General features: G+C 50.1%; 4 protein-coding genes across 4 annotated transcripts; 3 read left to right on the top strand and 1 right to left on the bottom strand.

Annotated features, from left to right (window-relative positions):
• Positions 1 to 226: 226 nt before the first annotated feature.
• SCP_0210870 (Uncharacterized protein) lies at positions 227 to 1,419 on the top strand (the record flags this gene model as incomplete). Its single annotated transcript, XM_027754997.1, has 4 exons — positions 227 to 639; positions 694 to 741; positions 799 to 1,153; positions 1,204 to 1,419. 4 exons carry the CDS (start codon positions 227 to 229, stop codon positions 1,417 to 1,419), a joined length of 1,032 nt encoding a protein of 343 aa, XP_027610798.1.
• A 679-nt stretch (positions 1,420 to 2,098) lies between these two features.
• On the top strand, positions 2,099 to 8,365 carry SCP_0210860 (hypothetical protein; the record flags this gene model as incomplete). Its single annotated transcript, XM_027754996.1, has 21 exons — positions 2,099 to 2,333; positions 2,385 to 2,732; positions 2,784 to 3,316; positions 3,369 to 4,124; positions 4,177 to 4,590; positions 4,640 to 4,890; positions 4,941 to 5,009; positions 5,065 to 5,221; positions 5,273 to 5,386; positions 5,439 to 5,558; positions 5,613 to 5,690; positions 5,747 to 6,701; positions 6,761 to 6,888; positions 6,945 to 7,010; positions 7,067 to 7,222; positions 7,280 to 7,363; positions 7,412 to 7,550; positions 7,608 to 7,735; positions 7,792 to 7,965; positions 8,018 to 8,116; positions 8,168 to 8,365. 21 exons carry the CDS (start codon positions 2,099 to 2,101, stop codon positions 8,363 to 8,365), a joined length of 5,202 nt encoding a protein of 1,733 aa, XP_027610797.1.
• Positions 8,366 to 8,516: 151 nt separating this feature from the next.
• Positions 8,517 to 9,914, bottom strand: SCP_0210850 (Uncharacterized protein; the record flags this gene model as incomplete). The annotated part of the gene is made up of 7 exons (XM_027754995.1): positions 8,517 to 8,588; positions 8,649 to 9,079; positions 9,133 to 9,153; positions 9,206 to 9,262; positions 9,311 to 9,686; positions 9,739 to 9,810; positions 9,870 to 9,914. The coding sequence occupies 7 exons, from the start codon at positions 9,912 to 9,914 to the stop codon at positions 8,517 to 8,519; spliced, it is 1,074 nt and encodes a 357-aa protein (XP_027610796.1).
• A 311-nt stretch (positions 9,915 to 10,225) lies between these two features.
• On the top strand, positions 10,226 to 12,824 carry SCP_0210840 (RNA polymerase I-specific transcription initiation factor RRN3; the record flags this gene model as incomplete). Its single annotated transcript, XM_027754994.1, has 6 exons — positions 10,226 to 10,439; positions 10,504 to 10,568; positions 10,615 to 10,909; positions 10,960 to 11,249; positions 11,306 to 12,256; positions 12,315 to 12,824. 6 exons carry the CDS (start codon positions 10,226 to 10,228, stop codon positions 12,822 to 12,824), a joined length of 2,325 nt encoding a protein of 774 aa, XP_027610795.1.
• Positions 12,825 to 12,965: the final 141 nt, after the last annotated feature.

The following is a 12,965-nucleotide window of genomic DNA, read 5'->3' as shown; positions in this document are numbered from 1 at the left end:
TGATGTATGTGATATATACATACCCATCAAGCATATTAAGTGTGTATCTAGGTTTCTCAAGGTGTCCAATTCAAGCTTTGTTCGTTGCTGTAAGCGCCTGCAAACAGATCTCCGATCCGATCATTCTGCACTTGTCGACGTTGTCGTTCCACCAGGCGGCGCCGGCTACAATAGATCACGGAGTCTTCGCTGAAGGCACTCGCCTATTCCTGGGGCTACAGACCACATGCTCCCCTTTCCAGTGTCACTCTCAGGGAGACATCAATACCCCAGGCAAAAGAGCCGTTCGCACAGGAGTACAAAAGACGTCCTACTCACCCAATCCAGAGTGACCAACCTCGGGCTTTTGCTCCTGGCAAGCCTCACCGCAATCTCCTTACTTTTCAACCTCAGATTCTATTTCTCTGCATCTAGGAATCCTCTGCCGTATCAATTTGTCCCCACCGCCAATAGCATTTTGTCAACCATTCAGCGCGACCGTGCAGTCTCAGTGTTAGATCATCTAATCATTGTGCCCGGACACGCAGTCTGGAAGGGTACCAATGCTGAGAGGAAACTAGATGATGATGAATGGATATTAGAGCCCTACCAGAGAGGTGGTGGACCCGTGTCAGCGTTTTATAAACACATTACTACTGGGTAAGCAAGCGATTCGCGTAGGTGGTGACGTGCGTGCTAAAGCTACGATCTTAGCGCTGAACTGGCTAGGCAGGATGAGAATTCCTTGCTCATCTTCAGCGGGTAAAAAGATTTCTTGCCTAGTAGTGACCAGGTTTTCATGCATTTGCGGCGCTCTAGAGGTCAGACTCGCCGGACATCGACGACTACTGAAGGCGAATCGTATATGCGACTAGCCCTGACATCTGGTTTCTTGCCAATATCCCAGCCATACTCTGCAGATGCACCACGTGTGGTTCGTGCTACCACCGAAGATCACGCACTTGATTCGTTTCAGAATCTGCTGTTCTCGATTGCGCGTTTTCACCAGTACACGGGTCATTACCCAGAACAAATTACCGTCGTTGGATTCGAGATGAAGAGGAAGAGGTTTATGGAATTGCATCGAGCCGCTCTACGATGGCCCAGAGACCGCTTCCACTATATTGGCATAGATGTTGAAGGGAATGAAGCAGTAAAGGCACACGAAGGCGAGGTTCGTCGAAGATCCAGTCCGATTTTCGCCTCGCTGACCTTCGAATGCAGAGACTGAACGGTTATCTGCCTTATACCCTCGACAATTATGGTTGTCATGATTTCCTGCTGTCAAAACGTCGTCAGCGCAATCCTTTTGCGCGATACCATTCCTACTATACCTCGTCACCGGAACTAGGTCCTCTGTTAGATTGGTGTCCTGGGCCTTCAGAAGGTGGTCAAACGGTGATCTATACTGGACCCTTACCTTGGGATAATCTACGATGATACAGACTTTTTCAAACATTGTCTGAGCGTGCTCACCAGTTACTCCGACCAGAACTTGATCGCATGCTTTCGCAACCAGAGCATAATCTTATGTATGTTGAAATAAGCGAAAGTTCTTCGGTCATGAGTATTTCAGGCAGCAGGTAGCCCATTCGCAAACACGCAGGGAGATTTGGTGTGGCACGGCTACCGTAAGTATGTCAACTAAGCGTCTGCCAACCGCCCAACAAGCATCTGCAAGCCTTCAAACCAAGAATAAAAGAATGTAGGTGGTCATCATCGTTTTAACGTCTGTGAAAGAGAGGTTACATTCAGAGCGCTTAAATTCGAGCTGAAGTATTAGTAATTCTGCATGACTGCAGTAGAATGTGACAGCCTTCCCGAAGTGCTTATAGCACTTGCTAACGTTCATTATACTTTCAGTACTTGCAACGTGCAGTAATTGCGTGCCAACGCTCATAGGCTGGGAATCTTTCAGGTTGTACGTCGCGGAGGGACTTCCAAAACTTTGGCGGTTGTACGTTGCGCGAGCTCTCCATTTCACGACACGCACTCAGGGTTGGATGTCCATTGTGCCGGAATCTATATGACCGCTGCATAACTTGGCTAGGATTCTATTGCGCATCATCTGCTGCATAACTCAGACGTCTTGCTAACCTGAACTCGTCGCTGTGCCACTATGCCAGACAACCAGATTATAGTGCCGCTCGCGATTGTCTCTGAATCTCTTCACTTCGCAACAGTGAAGTCGGATGGCACCGCGCAGGATGTCATTGACTCCGTTCTCACAGTTCCGGAAGTGGCCTCAGAAGTGCTCGGTGACTTAGAGCAGTATGGCTGGGGGTTGCAGATGATCCGAAAAGAACCTAATGGTCGACAGTGGGAGGAGAACGAGCTCGAGTCCCTGGGAAATGGTCAGTCACTTACGGTCTTTCCCTTCCATGACGCTGACCAGTTTCTTGTAGGGTTACTAGCACCCTCCATGGCCATCGCTCCGTTGCTGAATGCACCATCACCTACCGCTCGTTCACAGAGGCACTTCTCCGCGTTTCCACTCACTTCACATCTTCATACACCGGCACTGCGCGTAGTCTCGCTTCATCCGTTTCTGTCGTTGACGTGTTCGTTCCTCCGTGTTCCTGAGATTCATGATGGTTTCGAATGGAAATTGTTCATATCAAGATCGTCCACTGTTCAGCAAAGTATCGAGACAGTCATCGACGAGCTTGGGCTTACCAAGACCCTACCCACTCCGGGCGGTGGAAGCTTCGATTATGTGTTGGAAGAAGTCTGGACACATGAGAGCACGGAAAGTAAGAGTGTTGCAGCGCGTGTCAAGCATGAGGCTCAGACTTGTTTGCCAGAGTCTCATAAGCTGTCTCCTACAAGCCTGCTGTCAAACGTCCTTGAGCAGCCTTCCCCACGCAGGCCATCTGCGCCCTCTGCCTTCCGTACATTTCGATTTTGTGTACCAGAGGAGTGGTATCGTCGATCGAAGCCCCGCTCTGTCTCATCCACCTCCGCAGTGCCTTCTGAAGCGACCATACAGGGCCTCACTGACTTGGAGGAATCTGCTGACGAAGACGAGGACGGCGAAGGCACTGCTAAGCGATCTGATAGTGCTCAGCCTTCGACGCCAACAGCCTCAACCAGTGGCTTTAGCACATCGTCAGATTGGCGCGGGTCGATCTCTCAAAACCGTCTATCCAGTATGTTTGATAGTTGGATACACCCCCCGACTCCCGTGGCCAACGGTACAACTCCACAGGAGAAGAAAATTATCAGTGAACCAAAGCTCGTGACACACAACACCGGTGACAGCCTCGGGGAAAGCGGCCAAATTGTAGAAGATTCTGGTATTGACGGCATAGACATGGCAGAATTTGAACAGCTATTGGTAAGTCTAGACTTCAGGGCATTATGGAGTTCAGCACTCATCAGAGTTCCAGGACGAGATGGGCTTGAAAGGAGACAAGCGAGACCTTATGTATCGCCTTCCGTCGGAAAAGAAGCAATACCTGCTCCAGACGAACAAGGAGAATCGCTCTTCCGCAGGTTTCAAAACCCCTGCTGTCAAGACCGCCTCGGACCATACTATACAACCATCCACATATAGTCCTGCAAGTGCGAGCTCTTTGTTGCCCCGCCTCGTGCCTCAACTCACTGGAGATTCCGGACTGATGAGACGATTCTCGATAGCCGGTTGGGGTAGCAGCGCGGTGACTCCGGAAGACCAAAGCCCTGCAAATGCCGACAATTGTTCTGTTAGGCAAAATTCTAGAGGCACGGCCACAGCAGAGGTGGAGAGTCCTACGGAAGCCACTTCACTGCAGCCTCAGACCACTGGTGGGCTTTGGAGCAGTTGGTGGACTTCGTCTGGTGGCGAAAAGAGTGCCGCACCGGCAGGAAAAAAGCAACTGAAAGAGACCGAAAAAAGCGCCAAGTGGTATGTAGACAAGCTTCGGAGCGGAAGGACGTCGGATACAAAGCTTGTGAAACATCTCATCTCCCTGCGAGTACACCTTTCGACCGCCAACCTGGCTTGGATCGAAGACTTTGTGTTGACAGAGAAGGGGATGGACATTTTAGGCCGATTCCTGTCGGGGCTAGTTGCCAAGGGCGGTAAGCGGAAGAAATTGAATGAGGTTGAAGAAACGGTGCTTCTGGAAGTCATTAAATGTCTTCGAGTATTGCTCAACACGGAGGTTTGTGGCAGAAGGATTCCGGTACGATTAGAACTTACACTATGTCTTACAGCTCGGGTTCGACCAAGTTCTGTCTGCGCCCATTCTGATAACTCACATCGCCTATTCGCTGCACGGTTCCTCTGTCAAACTGCGAACTCTTGCCTCGGAAGTTCTTGCTGCAATATGTGTCTTGTCACTAACGGAAGGTCACAAAGCAGTGGTTTCTGCAATGTCGGATTATCGCGTGGAGTTCGAAGAGCCATTTCGTTTTCAAGAACTCATTGCCTCTCTCAGACTACCTGATATCTCTGACGATGCGACATCGACTGATGACGACAACTATCGTAATGAAGAAGGGGTTTGGGAAGCTCGGACAGCTTCTATGGCGTTGGTCAATGCACTCACCAATTGTCCGGATGTCCTGGAAGAGCGGATCCTTCTGCGCGAAGAATTTGGAAGGCGAGGCTTGAACGAAGTCATAGTGGTATGTCTGCTCCTTCTCATCCTTGTATCTATTTAACTATGTGATTTAGACTCTCCGATATGTCAAACCGCCTGAATCTCTGGTTACACAGCTCGATGTGTATACTGAAGAAAAATTTGAGGATGAAGAAGACATGCGCGAGCGTGCTCGCAGCTTGGCAAGTTGTCACAAGTCGCCATCCGATGCGGACGATACGACTCGGCGCCTTATTTCTTTGGCAAGACAACACGACCAGTTATATCCTGCGATGAACGAAATTATCCAACACTTCAGTCAGTTACTCGAGAGTGATGTCGATAAGTACGGTCATTCCAGCTGACACTCGATTCCTTGTATTTGACTACTCGCAGCCAGCTTAAAGCAGATCTTCTATTCATCTCGGGCATGTTCATCAAGATGTTGTGTTCTCTTCGAGATGTGTATGACTTTATCATCTTCAACTAATCATGCAACCAATTCACACTTTTTTTTCAGGCAAGGGAGCTGGCCCAGCTTTCTACAGCAATTCGTAGCATCTGTCCAGCAAATCACTGGTCAAGGACTGGACGTGAAACCCCCGAATGGCCACGAGTCCGTGATAGAAGCTGAGATTGAGACCTTACGTACTCGCGAAGAGGAGTTAAGCCAGGAGGCAGGACACATTTTTTGCTCACGTCAATCCGCCGTTGACGTATTCTCGCAGAGGAACGAACTTCGGGATCAGCTAGAACAGCAGGTTGCAGAGATCAATACTCTCCGGTCGTTAACCCCTGGAATGTTGATCTCGCAGCCGAAGGGAAGTGGAGGTGTCACAGAGGTGGGTAATTCCCTAACCCCATCAGCTCTTACTGTAACCCTACGTTGCAAAGTCCAACCAGAACCTGCATGGACTTGTTCAGCGTCTTGTTCAGAAGGAGAAACATGTCTTACAGCTCCAAGCTGAGCTTGATCGCCTAAAAGCTGCCAATCCAGCTGACAGACGAGATGCAGTAAGCTTATTGCGAATCAGTGTATTGAATTGGCGTGAAATGACAGAACCATAGGATGAACGAGCGAAGCGTGAACGAGACAGGGTGAAATGGAACACCTTGATGGAAGAGATAGCCAAGCTAAAGCTGCAGGTGAGCAGTGGCTTTCTTGTTGGAATTATATCGATTATACCTGATGTGTAATCTAGATCGGTGAACTCGATAGTGGCATTGGGATCAAAGACAAGGAGGTAATCTATCTGAAGAGAGCGCTTGAGTCTGTTTACTCCCGATTCCGACTGAGAGAGGGAAATCGTGAAGCTGAATTCGACGCGCAACTCATTGCTACTCGTGCCATTGATAGCTTCACTCGAAAGGACGAGGAAATCGCAAATCTCCAGGCAGAGGTCGCCAAGCTGAAATCAGAATTGTCAGAGAAGTCAAAAATAAAGACGGAGACAGATTTCAAGCGTCGAGTCCCGCCACCACCACCACCCCTACCCACAAAACCAAATCGTCCTCCTGTTGTTGGTGGTTCTGGTCTCAAGATTAACGGTGTGTCCGACACAGCAGCATATTCACCATCTACACCGTTCCCTCATCCGCCACCCCCACCTCCTCCACCATCACCGCCCCCACCTCCTGCAGTGAAGCAGACGTCACTACCGTCCCCGCGGACATCTCAGGTTGTCATCCCGTCATTTTCACCGTCAGTAGTAGGTCTTCAACAGCCGTCGTCGCCGCCGCCGTCACCATCACCACCACCGTCTTCAACTTCCGGCTCTCCTTCGTCGTTATCACCTCCACCGCCACCTCCACCGCCACCTCCGCCGCCGCCGCCGCCGCCACTGCCGTCTCCAGCTGCTTCGATACCACTCTCGGGGCCGCCGCCTCCACCGCCTCCACCTCCTTCTGCCTATAGAGCACCGACTAGATCTAAGATTGTTCGCCCAGCGAAGCGTTTGAAGCCCTTCTTCTGGAACAAGCTCCCCCCTCTTTCAATATCCTCCACGGTGTGGAGCGAGGTCCCTCAAGATGCTTCGTTTGACCTGAGTGATATAGAGGTCACCTTTTCCATCGCAAGCAGTTCCCAACTCTCTGTAGCATCTCCCAGAAAGCAGTCAGTGACGACCCTTCTTGATATTACGAGGGCGAATAATGTGGGTAAGTGCTCCAGTGCTCCAACAACGAGCTCCATCTTAAATCAGCACTTTTACTGGAAGCCATTATGCTGTCCCGGATCAAGCTTGAATTACCTGAGATTCGATCCGCACTTCTCACTCTGGACGACCAGAAATTGTCGATTGACGAACTCAGGGCAATCGGCAGACAGCTACCCACTCCAGAAGAGGTATGTTGTATCGCAGCAGTATCTGCGCTTAGACTTCACAGGCATTCGAACGATAGATCACAAGGCTTAAGGATTTCGATGATGTTAACAAATTGTCCAAGGCGGACCAGTACTTCATTCAGGTGGGGAAAGCGACATTCTCTGTATGTCTTTCGAGCGCTTATACCAGCGGTAATAGATCATGACTATTCCAAGGCTATCAGGTCGACTGGAATGCATGCTGTATCGTCGGAAATTGGAGCTCGAACTGGAAGAATTACGGCCAGAGCTGAATATCGTTCGCAATGCCTCTCATGAGATACGCTCCTCAGCGAAGTTCAAGAGAATATTACAGGTAAGTATTACAAGTACTAACAGCAGTTTTGTCTACATACTCACTTTACGCTGTTAGGCTGTTCTTGTTGTCGGCAATGCTCTAAATGGTTCCACGTTCCGTGGCGGAGCTAGAGGCTTCCAGTTAGAGGCCCTGCTGAAGGTGGGCATGCTAGCTTCTTACGCCTCACTGTAACTGATATCGGCACAGTTGAAAGAGACTAAGACTGCGAAGGGTGGACCGGAGTGCCCCACCCTTCTGCATTATGTCGCCAGAATCCTCCTGAGGAGTGATCCGTCCCTAGTAATGTTCATCGAGGATATGCCACATCTGGAGGCAGCCGCTCGAGGTATTTAGGTTTCCTCGTCTGCTTTTGAGGGCTGATCTAAGGCTGATAGCGACATAGTTTCTGTACAGACAACCGTAGCGTCTGTGCAAGCACTCAGCATCGGCCTTGACCAAGTCGCTTCAGAGATCCGGGAGATGAAGAAGATACTGCTCCCTGCGAACGACACCTTCATTTCTGTCATGCAGGTATGTTTCGTTCAGAGATTTGCACGACATTGACTCACCGTACGGTGATGTGCTAGCCGTTTGCGACACAAGTGGCTCATAGCGTGAATGCACTTAAGAACATGGCGAATGTGTTGGAGAATGAGCTGAAGGCAATGTTGGCGTTCTATGGAGAAACTTCAGATTCCTCCGAAGGGCCAAAGCCCGAGGATTTCTTTGGTCTCATACTGACCTTTTCGTCCACTATACAGGTAAATCATTAGGATATCTGCTGCGATGGTACTTCTCTAACTTTCCTTTCAGAAAGCTGCATTGGAAGTGCATGATGCCGAAGAGAAACTCAAGCCAGTGTCACCGAAGATTGCAGTCGAAGTGTCGAAGACATCTCCTGCGGGAGAATTGGTCAGTTTCATAGTGACGATGCGCAGCCACGGTCCTGATCGCCACTTGCAGATGGTTACGCCAAATGTTGTCGACCACCTGGCTCCACCTGGCTCTCGGAGTCGTTCTACGGGTCGTTCTGTCGGCCGGGGAGATCTCGATCAAGCCATTCGCAGTATGCGGACAGGTAAAAGAGTAGTTCGAGCTCCCCATCAACCTCTCAGCAAGATATTTGTGGACGGCGCGAGGACCAGCCGCATGTTTGAATGAAGTATGTTTCCTAATCGGTTTGATGTCGGTTTGCAGTCATATGCACAGCTCTCGCACTGTTGAATTACGACCTATTGCTTGTTGTATCTAACTGTATGTACGTATCTTTATGTAGTGCGCTGGTACAATGATCTACGGTATCTACACAATGTCATAGATTGAGGGGTGAAACTGCGTCGCATTTAGTGATACATCCGAGGAATAAATTGAAGAATCGCGGGACCTATTAAAATGTTATGAGCAGGGCCATTCAAATGAACGAGCGAGAAACCCATAATCTCACGTCAAGGTTCTCTGCGACCAGGCAGTTCTTCCCGAGTGGGCCCCAAGAATCGTCGCAGGAACGGTAATTCCATACGTCCACTACGGTTTCTCCCGTAGTATGTGCTCCATTGAGTTCGACATCTACCCTGTATCTGTTGCACGTGAACATGTCCGGCTGGGAGACATAGGCAACAGTGAGCGCGTCATGCAGAGGGGGACCTTGGTTAAAACCGAAAGTGGACTTGTAAGCGTCCGCGAAGAAACCTATTAGGGTTGAGAGCATGTGGCGTAACTTGGTCGATGCTGCAGGGCACGCGCCGTTAGCCGCGGGAGCACCTGGACACAGTAACTGAGACATAAGACTCTGCGTCACAATTGCTGTATGAGTAACATTCAGTGGTATCATAGTCTTCTTCACAGGAACGTCGAACACGATCTGCGCGGCTTCGGCTAGAGATGTGGAATTAAGGACATGAGTCTGAGGAAGAAAGTGAACACCTTACGGTCACATAAAATGTTGAATTCTTTGATATGTTAGACTTGAAAAGTGAAACACGGATGATACGACAAACGCACCTGCAGACGCAGAGCGGTTGCCAATGCCGATTCCTCCGCCCATGAATACTAATTCCTCTATTGTTGTCATGAGCACGCGTGTTTTGGCTACCAAACCAGACAAACCTATTCCTACGAGGAGATCAGGGTACACACTCACGAAGAGTGCTATGTTGGTCATCGGTCCAGAGGACAGCACAGTAACACGGTAGCCTTGGCCATCTTTCCATGTGTTCCGGACGGCTTCAGCTATCCCTTCGATTGCCCGCGTAGTTCGGCCGTTAATCTTAAGACGAGCGCGCACTCCTTCGCTATCCGCGGAGGGCAGTCCTTCGACCCCTCCGAGCCCATCAATACCGTGAATTTCTGGATCGTGCCTCGCAGGGCGTATGAGAGGCTTTGATGCACCAGGATAAACATGTACATCGCTATGTGCACCAAACGCATAGAGGCATCTCGCGGCATTCACAATGGTATTCTCGGCACTGGCATTGCCATGTACCTAGCTCAAACTATTAAGTGGGAGCGCAAGTAGTCCAAATGGCTTTTCTCACTGTCGATATGCCCAAGAGACGGGTATTTGGGCAGTGTATGGCCAGCATGATTGCGGTGGCATCGTCGTGTCCCTACAATCGCAGAGAGCTGAACTTTGAAACTCTTGTTGCAAATGGGAAACGGTGCTCACTGGGTCACAATCGAGCCAGATGTGTTTTATATTCGTCGGCTCCATGGCTATGAACGACGCGTTTAAAGAGGTGAACTCAAGATATGGCCAATCTGTTCGGCGATCTCCTTCATATCGACATAGCATGACCAACGGGCATCCTCAGATCAGGAATTCTACGAGTTAATGGTGAAATCAGACTGTCCATGCCTTGTCAATGTTTCCGAAAAGATTGACTAAGGTAAAGTCGAGTACATAGGCTTGAAGATCGTGTCCCAAACTAAGTAAGAAGTACGGTGCTTACGTCAGCAGTTTTAATTATTTCGTCTACCATCACCGTGCTCGGCAGACCATACTCTGCGGTCCCACTAAGAATCATGGACCCTCACTCTCGCTTCTTGCAGTTCAACAGCAGACAACCAAAATCCGGACCCATTGCTTCGAGCTCACGCTACATGGATCCGGTGAAACCTGCTAATCCTCTAGATAATTTCAAGAGAAGGCCCACTCCGTCCAGGAAGTCTTCCACGGCCTCCATATCTGCGTTGTACACTTCCAGACCAATTGCTACGAATTCCAGGGTGAAACAAGGTGAGTTACTAGCCTGCACGGTGTCAGTCTATTGACAAGTGGTCCCGTTACTTTTGTTCCACAGATGAGCAATACAGAAATGATATGTATCTGGCATTTGTGAACAATGCACTACAGCAGAAAACAAATGTGAGTGGCAAAATTTGTGCGACTCTCAGTTCTGATTTTTCTCCAGGGCGTGAGTGACGCTTTTGACGAGCTAGTTGACCAGTTCAATCCGAGGAAGTCGATAAGTTCTCTGGCGTCACCTACCCCGCAACTTCGTTTCTGGATCCTGGCTCTTTCTCATGTCGTTTCGCGCCTCGACCGACCTCATTTTGCTTTGGTCGAGGCCATTCTGAGTACCCCTTGGACGACCATGGACACCAGTTTTGTCAAGTCCTACACAGCATTCATCGGCATGCTTGTCAGCGCAAAACCTGAATACTTATCGCTCGTGCTTGGGAAAATCGCACAGGGACTGACCTACCGTGGGTACAATGTATCTGCCGTCCACGTATTGTCTCAGACGCTGTTTCAGAATCAGGTTTTCAAGCCCTGAACGCGGGACCGGCGGAAGGCTCCTCGAGCCCCATCACCCGTCGTATTGTTTACGATCGTGTACATTTCCTATTGCAACATCTAATTTCCCTTGTCCCCACAATACCCTCCGCATTCCAACCCTTTCTTGTCCGGAACTTCCCGCACAAACGACAGAATCTGGCAACGCAGGTTACATACATACGGAATCTCTTGAGGATAACTGAGTACTGCTCTGAACTTTCGGATCGCATATTGGCAACTATTGTAGATCGTACCATCCAGATTGATGTGCGTGTCTCTACCACTTTCACAATCGGCCGTGGCGCTTACGAGAACATCAACAGGTTGAGATCCAGGTGGAACTTGAAGAGTTGGAGGAACAGCTAGCCAATGAAGGTCCGAACGAGGTATTTGAGTTGGATCCATTCGATACACTGGTCGGCCAAGAGGGAGAGGACACCGATTCGGAGGACGATGACGACGAAGATGGTTTCAGTGATCTCTCCTCTGACGCCGGCGGAGATATCGATGATGATGACACGCCAGACGTCCCGTCTGATTTCAAGCAAGTCCAGAGTATGGTGGACAAACTAGACGCGATTCTGAAGACGATATTCGACCACTTCAATCGTACACATTCGTCCGATCCTGCAACCTCGGTTGGGTTATCGACTCCCTTGTCTCGCTCCGATTCCCCGCTGTTACCAGTGGAGCCTCTCCCTCCTCCATCTCCTTCGCCTGTCGAACGAGGCAAATTGGTCCGACGCCAGCAATTCCATACTCTAATGTCCATTTTTGACAGGACCATCCTTCGCACATTCAAGTCTCGTTACACCCAGTTTCTGATTTTCTGGTACTCGTCGCTAGATCCAGAGTTCAGTGATTTATTCCAAGGGACGTTAGTATCAAAAGCACTGCTAGAGGAGGACCAGCCCGCAGTAACCCGTGCTGCCGCCGCCAGCTACATCGCTAGTTTCGTGAGCCGAGCTCAATTTGTTGATCGGCAGAGCACGCGGGGTGTGGTTGCACTGTTGTGCAATTTTCTGCGGAGTCGCCTGGACCTGTTCGATGCGATGATGCAGACGGGTGCTGTGTTACCCAGCCTAGCTCACCATAGCGTGTTCTACGCAGTGACTCAGGCGGTGTTCTTGATCTTCTGTTTCCGATGGAGGGATTTACTTGAGGATGAAGAGGATGTGGACGAATATGCCTCCATCGGCGTTCCAAAGAAGAAGTGGATGGTGGAACTCGACATACTGCAGCGCGTTATCACGTCCGAGCTGAATCCTTTGAAGGTGTGTCCTGAAAATTGTCAATGTGTTGACGTTCCATCGATCACCGATCCTTCTGCAGGTCTGTTCGTCTAACGTCGTCATGCAATTTGCGAGGGTTGCACAGGCGACGGACTTCATATACTGCTATTCCATCCTAGAAGCCAACAAGCGGTCTGACTATGCCCCAGCTTCTCCTGCCCCGACCACCGCTGGCCCGCAGCTGAATGCCCGCGGTCCCACGATACATCTGTCCATGTTTGGCCAATCCCTGACTTCGGAGCTTAACACGTTCTTCCCCTTTGACCCTTACAAGCTGCCCCGATCAGGGTCATACATCCAGGGGGTCTATCGCGAATGGTCGTCCGTTGCGATTGACGATGACGATGAGGAAGAGGAGGAAGATGAGGTTGAAGAGGTGGGCGAAGACGAGGACGACGATGCGGAGCAGGATGCAGGGCCGAAGGGCATCGTTATTGCTGGGGTGCGCAGGGTGGCTAAAGATAAGGAGGCGAATGATTTGGGCGCGTCCTTTGGCGGCATGAGCATCAGTCCGATGTATCCTAGCCCGTTGAAGGCGACTGCTTCATAGTCTGGTGCCTTCACTGTGACATCGATGTTTGGTTAGATGCGCGATCCACCCGATGCTTTTCGATCTATGGGAGTTAAGTGCACCTGTAGTGTTTCTCCTTGGCAACGCTTGCGTCGGGAGAAACAAGCGCCTGACAGTTCT

Source organism: Sparassis crispa (assembly GCF_003851025.1).
Source record: "Sparassis crispa DNA, contig_000001F, whole genome shotgun sequence".
Lineage (NCBI taxonomy): Eukaryota > Fungi > Basidiomycota > Agaricomycetes > Polyporales > Sparassidaceae > Sparassis > Sparassis crispa.
This window is presented reverse-complemented; position numbering and strand designations above follow the sequence as displayed.